Source organism: Benincasa hispida, chromosome 7, assembly GCF_027475165.1.
Source record: "Benincasa hispida cultivar pf3 chromosome 7, pf3_genome.v1.1, whole genome shotgun sequence".
NCBI lineage: Eukaryota > Viridiplantae > Streptophyta > Magnoliopsida > Cucurbitales > Cucurbitaceae > Benincasa > Benincasa hispida.
In genome coordinates, this window is record NC_143484.1 from 28695907 (window position 1) to 28713237 (window position 17331).

At 35.6% G+C, this 17331-nt stretch overlaps 1 protein-coding gene across 1 annotated transcript; it reads left to right on the forward strand.

Moving 5' to 3' along the window:
* The first annotated feature begins 338 nt into the window (after positions 1–338).
* Positions 339–3845, forward strand: LOC150035085 (uncharacterized). Its single transcript, XM_090315225.1, has 6 exons — positions 339–597; positions 897–1055; positions 1268–1461; positions 1919–2013; positions 2706–2754; positions 3321–3845. The coding sequence occupies exons 1-6, from the start codon at positions 339–341 to the stop codon at positions 3843–3845; spliced, it is 1281 nt and encodes a 426-aa protein (XP_090171351.1).
* The last annotated feature ends 13486 nt before the right edge of the window (positions 3846–17331 follow it).

Here is a 17331-nt window from a genome sequence, read left to right on the forward strand (position 1 = left end):
TACAGTCAGAGGTACAATCCTGGATAGCGGGACCACTCAAATTTCAAATGGGATGGATAGAACGAGAAAACTCAAACTGGTTATTGAGCTTCATCTAGCTCAGGTATGTCCATAGAAGACATTGTAAAAAGTCTAGCTGACAATTCTCTTAAATTTCAGCAGGACACCAAGAGTGCCCTTGATACCTTGGAGACTCAAGTCTCACAGCTTGCCACCTAAGTGATCAAGTTGGAGAGACAATCTAGAAAGCTCCTATTTCAACCAAAATTAAACTCGAGGGAGAATGTGAGTCCCATAACACTCCAGAGTGGCAAGAGTTGGAGCCACATGTTGAAACAATGAAGGCAGAGATGAAAGATCAAGAAAGTATTTCTTCAGATTTCATAATCAAACCACAACAAGATAAGAAAAATAGACCAGTATCCTCTAACCATCTTCCTCCATTAAATGTTTACATGCCTAAAGCACCTTTTCTTTCCAAGCTTGCGAGGTCAAAAGAGCTTGTGGGAGACAAGGATCGAGAGCTGTTTGAGATGTACAAAAAAGTGGAAATCAACATCCCTCTCCTTGATGTTGTAAAACAAATTCCCAAATATGGCAAGTTCTTAAGGAACTGTGCCAAATGAAGAAGGCAAATGAAAGAGAAAGAGAGGATGGTGGTAAGTTAGTTAGTGTTCGCGATCCTTCAAAAGAGTTTTTCTGAAAAACAAAAGGATCCAGGTATGTTTCTCTTCCTTGTGTGATTGGAAAGAAAATGATAGAAAGAGCTATGTTAGATCTTAATGCGTCCATTAATGTAATGCCATACTCCATTTACTAAGAACTAGAATTAAAAGACCTAACTGAGACAGGAGTAGTAATATAATTAGCTAATACGTCTTTTATTCATTCATTAGAAATCTTAGAAGATGTCATTGTTCAAGTTAATGACCTTATTTTCCCTACTGTTTTTTACATTCTTAAAATGGAAGAGCCCACGTCGATTTCATCTGCGTCGATCTTGCTTGGTTGGCCTTTCATGAAAATGACCAAGACCAAAATCGATTTGGATGAAGGTACATATATGTTGAGTTTGATGGTGAGGTAGTTAAATTTAATAATTTTGATGCTATGAAGTCCCCCATCGTTAGGTATGTGTAGTCTTTGTGCCAGATTAATATATTTGATTGTCTTGAGTCAGAAGTAGTTTGGGACATATATGATGATGACGAGGATGATTAAGACGATTTGATCTCACTTGAGGAGCTTTCCACTTTATCCATGACAGAACTAGTAAGTATGCCTCCTTGTTCTGATAATGATTCATCTGAAAAGGTTTTTCCTTCTGTCGTGCAGGCACCTAAAGTTGAACTGAAGGAGCTTCCTGACCATTTAAAGTATGCTTATCTTAGAGAAGTTGAAATATTGCTTGTGATTATTTCAAAGAATTTGGCGGGTGAGCAAAAGGAGCAATTGGTGAAGGTCTTGCAAAAATACAAGCTTGCCATTGGGTAGACATTGGCGGGCATCAAAGGTATTAACCCTGCTGTGTGTATGCACGGGATCACTTTTGAAGAAGGAACTAAGCTATGTCAACAACCCCAACGACATTTGTATCCTGTTCTGAAGGAGGTTGTGATGAAAGAGGTCTTTAAACTCCTTGATGTAGGTATTATTTACCCTATTGCTGATAGTGAATGGGTTAACCCCATACATGTAATACCTAAGAAAACAAGTGTTACTGTAGTTAAAAATGAAGAGGGTAGCGTAATTTTTGTAAGAATTCAAAATGGAAGACGAATGTGCATAAACTTTAGGAAGTTAAATGACGTTACTAGGAAATATCACTTCCCTATCCCATTTATAGACCAAATGCTTGAGAGGCTAGTTGGAAAGCCTTTCTTTCGTTTTCTTGATGGTTTTTTTTGGATTTTATCAGATCTCGATTAACCAAGAAGATCAACAAAAGATGACCTTTACATGCCCTTTTGGCACATTTTCTTTCAGAAGGATGTCATTTGGGTTGTGCTCCAGGTACTTTCCAATGTTGCATTATGAGTATCTTTTCTGAGTTTATAGAGAATTGTATAGAAGTGATTCTGGATAACTTCACTGTTTATGGGGACACATTTCATGACTGTCTATTAAACTTGTCTAAGGTAATAGAGCGATGTATTAAGTCTAACATTGTGCTTAATTTTGAAAAATGTCATTTTATAGCCTTGGATGGGATTGTACTTGGACATATTATTTCTGAGCATGGTATAGAGGTTGATCCTACTAAAGTTAATGTTATTGCTAAGCTCCCTTACCCCACAAACGTGAGGGAGGTTCGATCTTTTCTTGGGCATTCAGGTTTCTACCGTAGGTTTATAAGGATTTCAGCAAGATTGCTCAACCAATGACCTCTCTTCTTCACAAGGATGTAGATTTTGAATTCGATATGAATGCAAAGCAAGCTTTGATGCACTGAAGAATGCCTTGTCGTGTGCTTCGATTATTTAGGTTCCTCGTTGGGATATTCTCTTCGACTATGCTGTTGGAACGATTTTGGGCTAGAAGGTGGATGAGACATCATATGATCTAATACGCTTCAAAGACCTTGAATCCGGCCTAATGCTGCTACACCACAATGAAAAAGGAGTTTTTAGCTCTTGTTTTTGCTCTTGAAAAATTCTATTCTTACATTATTGGATCTGAAGTTGTTGTCTTTTTTGACCATGCAGCTTTGCAGTATCTTATGTTGAAAAAGGAGTCCAAATCCATATTGTTGAGGTGGGTTCTTCTCCTCTAGGAGTTTAACTTGAAGCTTTAAGACATAAAAAAGAATGAGAATGTCGTTGCCGATCATTTGAGTAGACTAGTGTTAGAAGGTGGGTGTCTTAGTTCTGATTGAGACTTCCCCAACCACACACTAATGTAGGTAGATGGTATTTCTATAACTCCATGGTATGTAGAACTCGTTAATTATCTGACCATAGGTGAGTTCCCTTACGGACTGAATAAGCATTAGGGTGAAAAAATTAAGAGTGAGTCCAAGTATTATGTATGGGAAGAGCTTGATTTGTGGAAATTTTGTTTTGACCAGATTGTTAGAAGGTGTATCTTTAATGATGAATTCTTTTCTATTTTAGCATTCTGTCATGAGCATGCATGTGGTGGATCCTTTAGTCCTAAATGAACTGCTAAAAAAGTCTTGAACTTTGGTCTATACTGAGATACTTTGTTTAAGGATGCATATTTCTACTGTAAGACTCGTGAGCGTTGTAAAAAATTTGGAGGCCAGTCCCATAGGAATGAAATGCCCTAAGTCCCCATTCTTTTCTGTGAGATATTTGAAGGTCCCTTCTTCTTGTGGGTTTAAGTATATTTTATTGGTAGTAGACTATGTTTCCAAATGGGTGAAAGCCAATGCCACTGTTATTGATGATGCTAAGGTTATTGCAGGGTTCTTGAAGTCTAATATCTTATGTAGGTATGACTTCCCCAAAGAAATCATCAGCAATCAAAGATCACATTTCTATAATCGAGTCATCGCCTCCTTGTTGAAAAAGTATGGTGTACAACATCATATTGCCACCTCATACCACCCTCAGATGAATGGGCAAGTAAAGGTGTCGAATAGGGAGGTGAAGACCATTCTGGAGAAAGTGGTGAACCCAAGAAGGAAAGATTGGAGCCTTCATCTTATAGATGCTTTGTGGGCTTACAAAAAGACCTTCAAGACCCCGAATGAGATGTATCCCTATAGGATAATCTATAGAAAAGCTTACCATTTTCTAGTTGAGATTCAACATAAGGCATATTGGGCAATGAAACAAAGTAACTGGGACTCTGAGGCAGCTTGTGAGGCCAGACTTTTGTAGCTCCAAGAATTGGAAGAGCTTAGGCTGGAATCGTTTGAAAACTCTCTGATCTATAAAGAAAGGACAAAAGAATTTTATGACGGATGATCGCGCCTAAGGAGTTTCAGGAAGGGGAAAAGATTCTTTTATATAATTCTCATTTGAAATTTATCCATGAAAAACTCCGATCCAAGTGGCTTGGGCCATTTGGCGTTTCTCACATTTTACCTTATGTTGCAGTAGATATAATAAATCTTGAGACAAGGAAAATTTTAAAAGTGAACAGGCATAGGCTTAAGATCTTTCATGATGAGGAGTCTTTAGACTACTTTGACATTGCCTATCGGTTGGACTCGCTGGTTTACATCTGACAATGAGTCACCATGGTCAAGCAACCGACCCTAAAAATTGTGCTTCATGGAGGTAACCAGGCTTTAAATTTACTTGCTTTCCTAGATTAGATTTCATTTTCGAAATTTTTCCTTTATCATTGAGCCTAATATTTTCTATCATTCTTGATTTGTTAGGATTGCTGGTGGAGAAGAGCTGATTCGAGTGACACAAATCCCTCATTCACTCCATTATTCAGGGAAGTTTTCTGATCCCACATGCTTTATTTTCAATCACATCAGGGATAGTGTGAGATTTAAAAGTTGGGGGTGGGGTGTTTGGATTTTGGCAGTTTTTTCGTGATAATACTGTTTGGGGTCCTTGAACATTGTGCTCGGACCATGTTTGATGATGCATGCTTGTTTGTTGTTTGCCTCGCTATTTTGTTCCTGGCCATGACCAGGCTATGACACACTCGTATGAATTGTGTTTCTTGAAAATAGGTCGGAAGAAAGGATTTATGATTTCCTAGGCATTTGTGGAAATTTTGCTTGATCTTTTTCGTGCATCTTCAGGTCTTTGCATATCTACCTTGACTCTTGCTTTCTTAGAATTGAATTATGAGGCCATAGGTTTATTGTCACTCCGAAAGGCCTTAGTGACGGATGTTAGTTTTTCCAACGTTCAACTTAGTAATGCATGTTTTGAGATGAAGTCAATTGACATCACCATTTACCCTAATGGAAAAAAAAAGAAAAAAAATGGGAGAATTGGAGATAAGGAGAGGTTTACTCTTCTTCTCAAAGGTATAGTTAACCTGGGGCGACTATGACACCCGTAGTTTTCCTTTGAACTAAAGTGCCCCAGTGGAATGAGTAAGCTTAGGAACTTTTGAAAGGAAGTCGACTCGTAGGTGGATGTCTTTCACGTAACCTGTGTGGGCAAGCCAAAAAAAAAGAAGCCTTCCGTGATAAAGTTTCAATCTCCATTCGAAAGAAAAAAATTATGAGCAAAACGAAAAAAAATGGGAAGAGAAAAAAATATGTAATAAGGGTGATGAGTAGATCGATTTTGACCACTCCTATTTAATGACATTGCCATTTTCAGCTTAGGCAACCTAATTCCAAATCAACCAAGCCAGAGTAGAGGAAAAACGAACTGAGGGTTCATAAGGCTATTCCAGGCCTACTCTTGTTCAAAATAGGTAACTTTTTGCTTATACATGCATGACAAACTTGAACAAATTTCAAAATTTTATTGGAATGGTTGAATGCTTTTTTATTGTCTAATCGATTGTATGTATGATTCTAGTTGACTGTTGAAGCTTGAGTTTGGAACATTGTAGCTTAGTAAGCTGATTACTTTTGTATGATTTCTTGTTCTATCTTGCTCGAGGACGATTAAGAGTTAAGTTGGGGGTGTTTGATAGCACAAAAAATATGCTATCTCCCCTCTTTAATTCAGGATTGTTAGGCTATTTAATGAGTTTAATTGATGTTTTTATAGGTCTCAACTGCATAAGAGGTTAAATAAGGCGTTTGGTGCGAAAAGAAAATACAATGGCCAAGTTTGAAGCTAAATTACACAAAAGGGAAAGAAGGCCAAGAAATTACCATTGTATCCCTAGTTGGAGTGTTGCGGATGAGCGTTGTGCAACACTAAAAGGTAGTAGCCTTACATTCTCGCAAAGACAGGACATCGTTGTAACACTCTTGCATAGTGTTGCAATGCTGCAGCACCTGTTTTATAACATTTTTCAGTTCGAAATGTTAGACCATCATGCCGGTTTTCTATTTCTTCACTAGTTTTCTTCTCCCCTCTACTGTAAACACTAATTTCTTACTTTTTTTTCTTAAATTTTTTAATCATCTTGGAGCTTAATTATTGTCATTTTGGAGGATGATTTGTGGCTAAGAGGTAAGTGCTTAGCTTGGGTCTTGTAGTTTACTTCCATTCCTTCTTTATTCTTGAGACTTGAGCTGTATTCTTGTTGGGAGGTTTCATCTTGAATTCATTCTTCAATCTATCTTGCATGGGATGATTGGACAAATTAGCCATGTTGGTATGATTGATTGCTTTTGATTAGCCCTAATTTGTAATTGTTAGGTAGTTAATCACCTAGAAGTAAGGATTAAGTAAGTTTGTAAAGTCAAATTGGGATTCCATTTGATAAACCTTACTTTATAATTAGATAAATCTCAATCGAATAGTTGGTTAAACGACGGAAATCAATTATTTGGCCTAAGATGCCCTTAAACTTAATGCTTATTATTTTATCGATTAGTGGACGATTCTTGCTCAATCTATAAATTAACTTGATCTTAAGAACTACCGGTTAGGATTCTAAGCGAGTAGGCTAAGTTTGAATGGGAAAGTCTCACACTAATTTTATGATTAAGTCCATGATTGAATTAAAATGAATGGAACAAACTAGGTCGAACCAAGCTAAGTGTTTTGTTTCGATTGATAAATTTTCACATTAAAATTCACTTAATTCACCCAGTGCATTTAATTTACTTCACATTATTTTCATTTTCATGCAATTTACATTAATTAGTTTCACAAACCATCTGATTACGTCATATAAGTTTTGAGGTTAAGAAATTTTAATAAGCTCTTTGAGGATCGACTTCGTATTTCTCTTGCTATATTTAGTAGAGTAAGAATGAAAATTAATATGGTGCAATACAACCTAACGCATACCATATAGCTACCATTCTTAGACAAAAACTCAGTATATGTTCAAGCTTAGGGGTTGTTTGGGGTGTTGAGTTGAGATATGATGTCTGGAGTTCATATGTCTGTGGAGTTCATATATCTGTGGAGTTTATAAATCTGTGTTTGGGATGCAAAGTTATTTGGTCTGAGTTCATATGTTTGTGCCTGGGGTGCAGAATTGAGTTCATATATCAGAGGTATTTGGTATAATTTTTTGAACTCTAAATAATCTGTTTTTATGATGATTATTTTTTTTTGAAACTTTGCTATTAAATAATTCTACCCATTTTGTTTGAATAAAATATGGATTGCGATTTTTTCTTTTAATTTTTAAATCTTTTCTTTCTCTCTTTCTTCCTTCCTTGCTTCCTTTTTATTCTTTTTGGATAATGAATAACAATTAATCCAATACATTTCTTGCAGAAATATGGTTAAATAAAATGAGAAGCCAAAGAGAAATCAAAACATTTGATTCCTAAACTTTCTCCATGAATTTAATCTTCTTCTTTTTCTTCTTTTTCCTATTGTTGCTTTGTATTTTTACTCTGTTATGATTTTTTTTAAAATGAATTTCCCCCACCATATTATCAGCCAATGGAATGCTACTACATTTCTTCAATAATTTCACTATCAGTTCCTCCAAATTTGGAGGATCATCAAAGAAGAAATCTCCCTTTTTTCGTTAATTCTTGCTAGAAAATTTTCTAGGAAAAAAATCTCCATTTTATGATTTTTTTTTGTTATATGTTATATACTTTTAATTGCATACATTCTCTTCCAAATATTCTTAACACATTTGATATTAATTCAATTAAGTAAATACAAATTTTACAAATTTTTACGTATAAATATTGCACTTAATATAGACAAAATACTATTATTTATATAATCAATAGCCCTATAACATACTTTATCGGTCATCAGTTTTATAATAGTCGGAAGTGGTTGTTGAAGTTGATTACTAGAGGATTTTCGCTAAAGTTTTTAGTTAGAGGTTGTTGTTAGCCCTGAAATTGGTCACATGAAGGTGGTATTGAAGTTGGTCATCAGAGGTGGTTTATAGAACCCAGAGTTGGTTGTGCGAAGGTGGTTGTTGAAGTTGATAATTGAAGATGATTTTTATCAGAGTTTGTAGTTCGAGATTGTTGTTGGAGCCCGAAGTTGATTGTATGAAGGTGGTATTGGAGTTGTTTGCCAGAGTTTGTCATTGGAAGTGGTTGTCAAAGCCCGGAGTTGATCGTCGGAGTTGCTCGCTCGAAGGTGGTCATTGAAGTTCATTATCGAAGGTGATTTTCATCAGAGTTTGTAGTCAGAATTGGTTGTTGAAGCCTATGAATATGGTTGTTGGAGTTAGTTATTGGAGTTTGTTGTCAGAGGTAGTAGTTAGAGCCTAAAATTGGTTGTTGGAGTTGGTCGTGCAAAAGTGGTCGGCGGAGTTGGGCCACTAGAGGTATCATTTGAGGTGGTTGTTGAAGCCCAGAATTAGTTGTCGAAGTTGGTCCTGCAAAGGTGGTTGTTAGAATTGGTCGCTAGAGTTGTCATCGGAGACGATTGTTGAAGCTAGGAGTTGGTCATTGAAATTGTCATCGGAGGTGGTTGTCAGAGTCTAGAGTTGGTTTTCGGAGTGTGACAGCAAGAGTCGTCGACAGTGGCTGATGGGTAGAGTCATTTGAAATATTGGAAGTAGTTAAGTTGGGGTGAGAGTATAACTCCACCCATATTTAAAGTTGGTGGGCCAAAAATTGAGTTGGTATATTATACCAACTAAACTCAACTCATGTTGGTGAGCCAAACACCCTCTTAAAGACACGAGATATGAACTAAAACAATGAACATGTAAGAAGGGGACATCTTTATCATATGAGTATGTCCTATCATTAGAGGCTCGCCTTTCAATGATATAAGAATTTATTGAAAGTCAGCATCAAGATTACGAAAGAAGGTTTAGTTAAATGAATGAAATTTTAGAAAGATTTACTAGAGCAAAGTTCATCTATTAGTAAGGTAATTTTATAACTTTTAACTTGTGTTCATATTCCATAAATGTTTTTTCTCTTTTTTTTTTTTTTTTTTTTGAAATTTAGTTTCATTGATTATTTTGTTGATTAACTTTGCTTAGATTTAAGAATTGTGACTCTGAAATTAGAATCAAAAGTTATTGTGCTTATTCTGTTGATTGTGACTATGCTTAGTTTTGAGATTAGTGAAAATTAGTTTTGGTTATGCATGTTGTAATTGTTGTTGTTCGGAATGAGGTTGGAATGAACATTTAAATTTGTTGTTGAGAAGAGGTGGAGAGGAGGCATGGTGGAAGTAGAATTGGTCATATTGTGATTATTGTGTTCATTGTGACCCTGCTTAATTTTGGGTATTTACTTTTGATTATGTATTTTACAATTTTTGTTGTGAATGCGAATTTGATTGAAATTTGTCGTTAGGGGTTTTGGTGAAAGTAAAATTGCAAATTTTTGTAATTATTGTATCGATAATCCATTTGCTAGTCAGTTTCATGATAATTGGGGTTCAGACTATATGACATAAGTTTCATGATAATTATATGACTTCTGAGTGATAATGAGGGAGGAGACTGTTAGATAAAAATCCTTATAATTTATATTAAAAGATTTATCCTTAGGATCATTTATGATAAATTGTCAAGAATAAATAATATGCAGGATTCAATTGCAAGATTGATGGTAACTACAAGATGGCTATTGTCTAACTCAATAAAAACTCCACATGTCTTGAGTGAGATCTTTCCTTGGATGGAACTATAGAGAGACTGAGTGCGTATGTTTTTGGTATCTTAGGGACCATAATTCTAAGATCTCTTTATATAATAGCTCAATTAGGATTCCCATTATACCCTAATTATATAGGAATGAACTTCTACCCATTAAGTCCATACTCAATTAGGAGTCTAGGGCCTTAAATTAAACAGATCACATAATAGAGTCAAAACTAATAAAATAACCCAATGTGATAAAATACTAATTCACATACATAGCCCATACTTTAATTATACATGTTAAAATAAAACATGTCCAATAATCTCCCACTTGGGCTATGTCTATGTACCTGATGTATTAAATGACGTAAATCTTAAGTGTGCATAAATCGGTTATTTCAATAATAGATTTCCCCATAGTTCAATCTAGTTTATCTCCTGTATTAGCACGAAGTCAAAGCGATTTTTGTCACTACCCTCGTAACTAAACCTTCTTTGATCAGTAGTACCAGTACATTCAATGACATAGATCAAGTATGGATGGATAGTATGGAAACTACATGCAAAGTAACCTAGATCTGCCTATTTGCAACTAGACCAAATTCCTTAATGAGATAATTCTTTAAATCTTTATGCTAAACTACATTTGCAAAACTGCATGCATGATAAACAATGTTTAGATCATATAACACAAACCATCAACTTTATTCTATATAGAAAATAAAAAATAAGATTAAAGAACATTCTCATTAATTGTAGGGATCAAATCCTACAATGGAAGCATTGTGTTAGAACGCCTTGCATCCTGCAATTTGATTTTACATTAAAAAAATCAATAAAAAATAGAATATATACACATGAAATCTAGCATGCTATTGGGGAAAGGATTAGAACGATTCTTACCTTTGTAGATTCCCCAAGTGCCACGAACAATCCTCTCCAAGGTTCTAATGAACGGTTCTCTAAACGGTCTTGATCACGAACAACTCCTTGAGCGATCTTGAACACTACTACGAGTGTTACCTCATTATTCTCTGGGATTCCAATAGAAGGATAGGTGGTATCCAACTATTGTAAGAGGGAGAAAAGAATAAGATTTGGAAAGTAGAGAGGATTTATGGCTCAGAAAAAATTATGCACAATAACACTAAGAAGTTGTGTATTGTCAGAGTTTCTCTGCAATGTGACTTGTGTATTCAGTGTATTCCCAAAGGGCCACAAAGAGGTCTTTGAATTAGCCCAATTAAATAACACTTATTTAATTTGCACAATTAAATCGAAGGAAATCAAATTCGAGATTTCCATGAGTAGCGGAAAAAAGATCATTCCAAATTACAATCATGAATGAACATTACAAATTACAGTCGTATACAAAACATGCGATTATACAATTAATACAGGAATTACAGCATGGACAATTACAAATGAACAGGGAGAAAACTGTATGAACATTTGTAGACTTGTCTCCATGCTCCTTGCTCATGAACTCTCGAAGACAGCAACCTCAAATGCTCGAACAACTCGACCGCAATATTGCATGAACACTTCGTGCTTGTCCTTAGCGATCACCTCGGTCACAAACTCCTCAGCAACATGAACGACCTCCACAAAACCTCGACGGTGTCGAGTTTCGTATGACACCACCAAGAAATTACCTTGGTATTCTCGGTGTGAGAATTCAGAGGGTGGGTTCTATTCGGACTTGGATTGAGGCAGAAGAAGAAGGGAAGAACAATCGTGTATACGATTGGGCAAGTGGGAGTTGACAAGAACGTATCGCATAGGTCGATACCCAATCGTTTAGCTAAAGCTAAGCGATCGTCTAGCAAAAGCTAAGCAATCATTTAGCTCAGTGTCTGTTGCCTACAAAACACTACATGATCGTTTACTAAAACAAGTTGCTGCTTAGTAAATCCGTATTTACTTGACAAGCGTCGTGAGTTTCTTTTTGTCAAGATAAATCTCAAAACTATTTTGCAATGTTTGTCAAAAACTTTTGTAAAACTTACTAAAATTAGGAAAACAATTTTCCTTTTAACTCACGGTTACCATGAATTGACAATAACCACCCACTTAATTTGTTATTAAAGAAAAAGAATTAATTATCCAATAATTAATATTATTATAAATATAAATGATAACCAACTTATCATACTATATTTATAACCTATAGTTTTAATATTTCATCTCATGAAACATATAAACCATAGTTCTTTTTCTATTCCATGGTACTTAATGTAAATCTCTTTTACATCAATCCTCCACTAGATGTATCTCATACATCAAACCGATTATATCATATATAATAAAAATACCTCTTGTCAATTTGAACATTTCAAATCAACAGCAAGAACTGTTCCTCAACTGAATCCATTGAGCTACCAAGGGGACCTTATGGACCTGTAGCTCGAAGTTCCAACAGTACGTGAATAACTGACTAAATTCTTTAGTCACGGGATCCACCATCCGCTAATTGTCAGGCACTCCACTAAAGATCGACAGCTGAACTCTCCTTACCACAGATATATTATGTGTCCATTTTAACCAATCAAAAGTGCGACAATTCTTCACAAATCGCTCGTAAGTACAACTCGGCTAATAACCATTATGCCCCTATAGTTACATCTGTCTCCTTAAGTACCACTGATCCTTCTAATGAACATAAGTCATAGTCCTACTATGACTGAGTTTTCTCTTCCAAAGAGAAGTTGTGGCCACTATGTTCAAGCCCCAGAATCAACCCTTAAGGGAGCAATCTCTCTACTTATCCCTGCTTCGGGAAAGGAGTGAATTCCATCTTGTGGATTGAGTTCCCAGCTCCCAAATCAGACAAGTCCCCAAAAAGGTAGGCATGTTGAGTTGGCAATCTGGCCACTCTCACCCATACTAATCAAAGAACCACCCTTAAAAGCAGGGGTTCCCAAAACACTCAGGATTGAGGTCGTGTCACCTATGGTTGTTTAGGTGAGATGTAAGTCTCTAGTATCAACGACGTTATATACAGAGTTTAATCATCTCGTGGTCTAGGTCTTATACAAACTCTTTGTATAGGACACCTCCGCTCGCACATCTGCACATGAATGGTCAGGATCTACCATCTTTAGTAGTTTACAACACTTGCAAATCTCTACAAAACGGGCCGTATCCGTAGTGTCACCAGGATCAGGTATCCCACCTTAATCCTTATACTACAAACCTATTTTGGTTATCACTTAAGGCATGATCCACTTGAATATCACATATACATGCTTAAGTTCACATAAGATAACCAAGGAGCTTTGTTTATTGGATATGAGTAAATGGCAGAATTAAATAACACTTATTTTATACATTAAACAATGTGTATCTTTACAAAACAATGAGACTCTGGGAGAATTAGAACACCAATCCCAACATAAATAACACTTATTTAATTTTAATTTTCACAATAATCGAATAACTACTTATACAATAAACCCAATTTAATGTGTACATTTAATTATTATATACGTCCCATGTATCTATGCAAAACCTCTCTTTTAATTAATTCTTTTGAATCTAATTCACTTGAATTAATTAATTTGAATCTTATTCAAATATTTCTCTCTAATTTAATCATAGATCATATCTATAATTAATTATATACTAATCTCATTAATATATAGTTTTCTCAAATTAATTTGAACAATTCAAACTATCCCTTTTAAGTATCCTTTAGTGAGCAATTGAGGAGACCTGGTGGACTTGTAGATTAGAAGCTCTAACGATATGCGATTAATTGGTTAAACTCATTAACCAAGTTAATCAATATTTGTTTAACTGTGGGTATACTCCACTAAAAACCCATAGCCACACTCTTCTCACTACAGATATATTTATGTTTCTATGTATATAGACCAATACCAGTACGTTAGTCTTTCACGAGTGTTCGTAACTCTAACCGGGTTAAATTACCGTTTCACCTTTGGGTTACCTCTGGCTTCTTAAATACCAGTGCTCCTCTAATAAACAACCTGTTTATGGTCCAATCAATAAACAAAAACCCCTCTCGGGCCAATGAGAGGGTAAGGCTCTTTGTTCAAGTCCCGGAGACACCATTTAAGGGAACACTCATCTTATATTATCATGTTCCCAGCTCTCCACTCGGTCTTGTCCCCAAAATGATAGGCATATTGGGTCGACAAACTGGTCACCCTCACCCATGCAAATCAAAGGATAATCCCTCATGAATAGAAGTTCATAATATACTCAGGATTAAGACTAAGTCGCCTAGGTCATCCTATTGAAATAGAAACCTAACTAGTTAACGGTGTTACATGTTATTATTTCGTGGTCCAACTTATGCAAAATCATTGCATAGAATACCCTCATTTGTGTGTCACCTACACGAACGCGTTGGATCATTATGTTTGTATCAAATACAAAGTGGTTTGTATCCATAGTGTTACTAGGATAAAGTACCCAACTTTCTCCCTATACTATAGACCCTTTAGGTTGTATCTTGAATATTGATCCTTGTATGTCTCCACATACAGTTCAATACTCATAAGACAACCTTGGATTTAGTTTATTGGATTTAGGGTCATTAAGACAAAATAGAGAACAATACAAACAATAACATTTATTGATTTAACATCCATAACTCTTTATTGAAGACGGTCAATTAATAACATTTACTATCTATGAGTTTTAAGGCATAAAACCAACAAACTCCCACTTGAACTAAATCTCTAGTTAGTGAGTTGTAAACAATCCAAGAGGCGGGATTATTGTAAATAAATACGATAAACTAGGGCATCCATATACCCATTAATATATCTCCCACTTTCCCTAGATTATACAATGTACATATCTCGTATTCATAGACTCTCTAGATGATGCTTAAACACTGTAGCCGTGAAAGCCTTGTAAATGGATCAGCAATGGCTACTGCCCATCATTGTCACAATATAAAATGATGGGCAAGTCTATATTTGGAACCACTTCCAAATAACTTAAGAACTTCCTGAGCCAAACTTCTTCCTTTTTTGCTTCACAAGCAGCCACATACTTAGATTCCATAATAGAATTTACAATACATCCTTGCTTGGTGCTACACTACACTACAACTCCCCGTTTAGGGTAAACTCTAATTCTGACGTGGATTTTCTAGAATCCTTGTCAGTTAGAAAATCAGAGACAGTGTATCATATAAGGATCAAATCCTTAGCTCCATATACTAGCTTGTAGGAGGATGTTCTTAACCGCTATGTAGTGGTCTATCCTTGGATTGGACTAGTACCTATTGAAATTCCCACTGTATAACAAATGTCTGGCCTAATGCAGATCATAGGATACATTAAGCTGTCCATAGCTGAGGCATAAGGAATATGTCTCATATCCTCAACTTCTTGAGCTGTTTTAAGACACCGTTCCTTAGACAAGTAAGGTACCCTACATCATTCCCAATGAGTAGGATATTGTCCAAATAAAGTATTAGAAAAGATATTTTATCTTTGATGATTTTCTTATAGATACAAGGTTCATCATCGTTTTGATCAAAACCAAAAAAAATTGATCACTGTATCAAGCCTAATGTTCCAAGATCTGGATGCTTGTTTTAACCCATAAATGGATTGATTTAGCTTGCAAACTTTTTACTCCTGATCTTGGCTATGAACCCCTCGGGCTAAGACATAAAGATATTCTTTTCAAGATTTTCATTCAGAAAAGCAGTCTTGACTTCCATTTTCCATACTTCATAGTTATAATATGTGACTATGGACAAGAGAATTCTTATAGACTTAAGTATAGTAATAGGGGAAAAAGTTTCTTCATAGTCAACCCCTTCCCTTTGGGCATAAATCTTTATTACAAGTCTAGATTTGAAGGTCTATACCTTTCCAGCTACATCTCTTTTTCTTTTGTAGATCCATTTACACCTATGGATTTCGCCCCTTCAGGTAAATCTACAAGCTCCCATATCGAATTGGAGTACATGGATTCCATTTCAAGGTTCATGGCTTTGATCCATTTTTCTTTGTTTATGTCATTCATCGCTTGTTTGTAGAACAATGGTTCCTCAACACCATCATCTGGTATGACAACCCGAGTTTCAATTAAACTCAAGTAACGGTTAGGTTGTATCACAATCCTCCCACTACTTTAAGGCACTCTCCACAATGAAGAAGGATCTGACCTGAAGTGCTGGCTCCTTCATTAACTTTGGATGAAGGACCAACTTCATCAACAACCCTTATTGCTTCTTTAGTAGCTTCACTTAATACTACTTTACTACGTGGTGATCTCTCATGTGGTATTCCTTAAAAAATGTAGCATTTTTCGATAAAAACGCTTTATTTTCTTGAGGGTCATAGAATAAACCACCTCTCATCTCTTTAAGGTAACTAACAAATTGGCATAATCTTGAACGAGGTTCCAACTTTTTAGGATTTGTCACTAACACATGTGCAGGATAACCCCAAATTCTGAAGTAATGTAAACTCAGTTTATGCCCACTTCATAACTTAAAAGGTGTTTCAGAAACACTCTTCGAGAAAACATTGTTCAAGATGTGAACTGCAACATCCACTATATATCCCCAAAATGAGTAAGGAAATTGAGCATAGCTCATCATAGAACGAACCATATCTAATAAGGTTTTATTTCTCCATTCTGATACACTTTCTACTGAGGTGTATCAGGTGTTGAGATTTAGGATTGAATTCCATGTTATATCAAATAGTTCTGGAATTCTAAATCTATATACTCTCCACCCCGATCAGATCAAAGTGTTTTAATTATTTTACCTAAGAGGTTTACAACTTCAACCTTATACTCTTTGAACTTTTCAAAGCTTCAGATTTATGTTTCATTAGGTATAAGTAACCATACCTCAAATAATTATCAATAAAAGAGATGAAGTATTCATATTCTCCTCTAGCCTTTACATTCATCGGACCACAAAGATCTGAATGTATGAGCTCTAAGGGCTTTTTGGCTTTGTAACCTTTTTTACTAAAAGGTCTTTTAGTCATTTTTCCTTCGAAATAGGATTCACATGGAGGTAATGAATCATCTTCTAACTTGCTTAGAAGTTCATTCTTTACCAATCTCCCGATCCTACTGAGATTTATATGGCCTAATCTCAAATGCCAAAGGTACGTATCATTGTTACTTGGAGAAATTCTTCGCCTTTTAGTTTGAGTATTTGCAATTTTAAACATCTCATGATTGAAAAGTGCTTTTGATTGAGTTGGTCTTAACACATATAAGTTTTCTTCTAGTTTAGCTGAACAAATAATCACACCATTTTTCATATGAACGCTTCATTTGAATTAAAAGAAAAATAGTGTATGATTGTTCAATTAAACAATAAACAGAAACAAGGTTCCTTTTCATCTTGGGAACAATGTATAAGTTTTCTAGAAACAAAAATATATTTCCAAAAGATAACTTAGCAGCTCCAACTGCACGAGCTGAAATGACATCTCCTGTTCCAACCTTAAGCATCATTTCACCCTCTTCTAGCTATTGGAAGGAATAAATTCCCTGTAAAGAAGAACAAACATGATTAATGGCTCTTGAATCAAGTATCCATACATTATGTTCATTTTTCACTAAACAAGTTTCCAGGTCTAGTAAATCATATTTACCTTCCTTCTTTTTCTTCTTCTCAGCAAGGTACTTGGGGAAATTGTGCTTCCAATGACCCTCCACAATATAGTGGGCGCATTTCCCTTTGTCAGCCTTAGCTTTGCCCTTGCCTTCGCT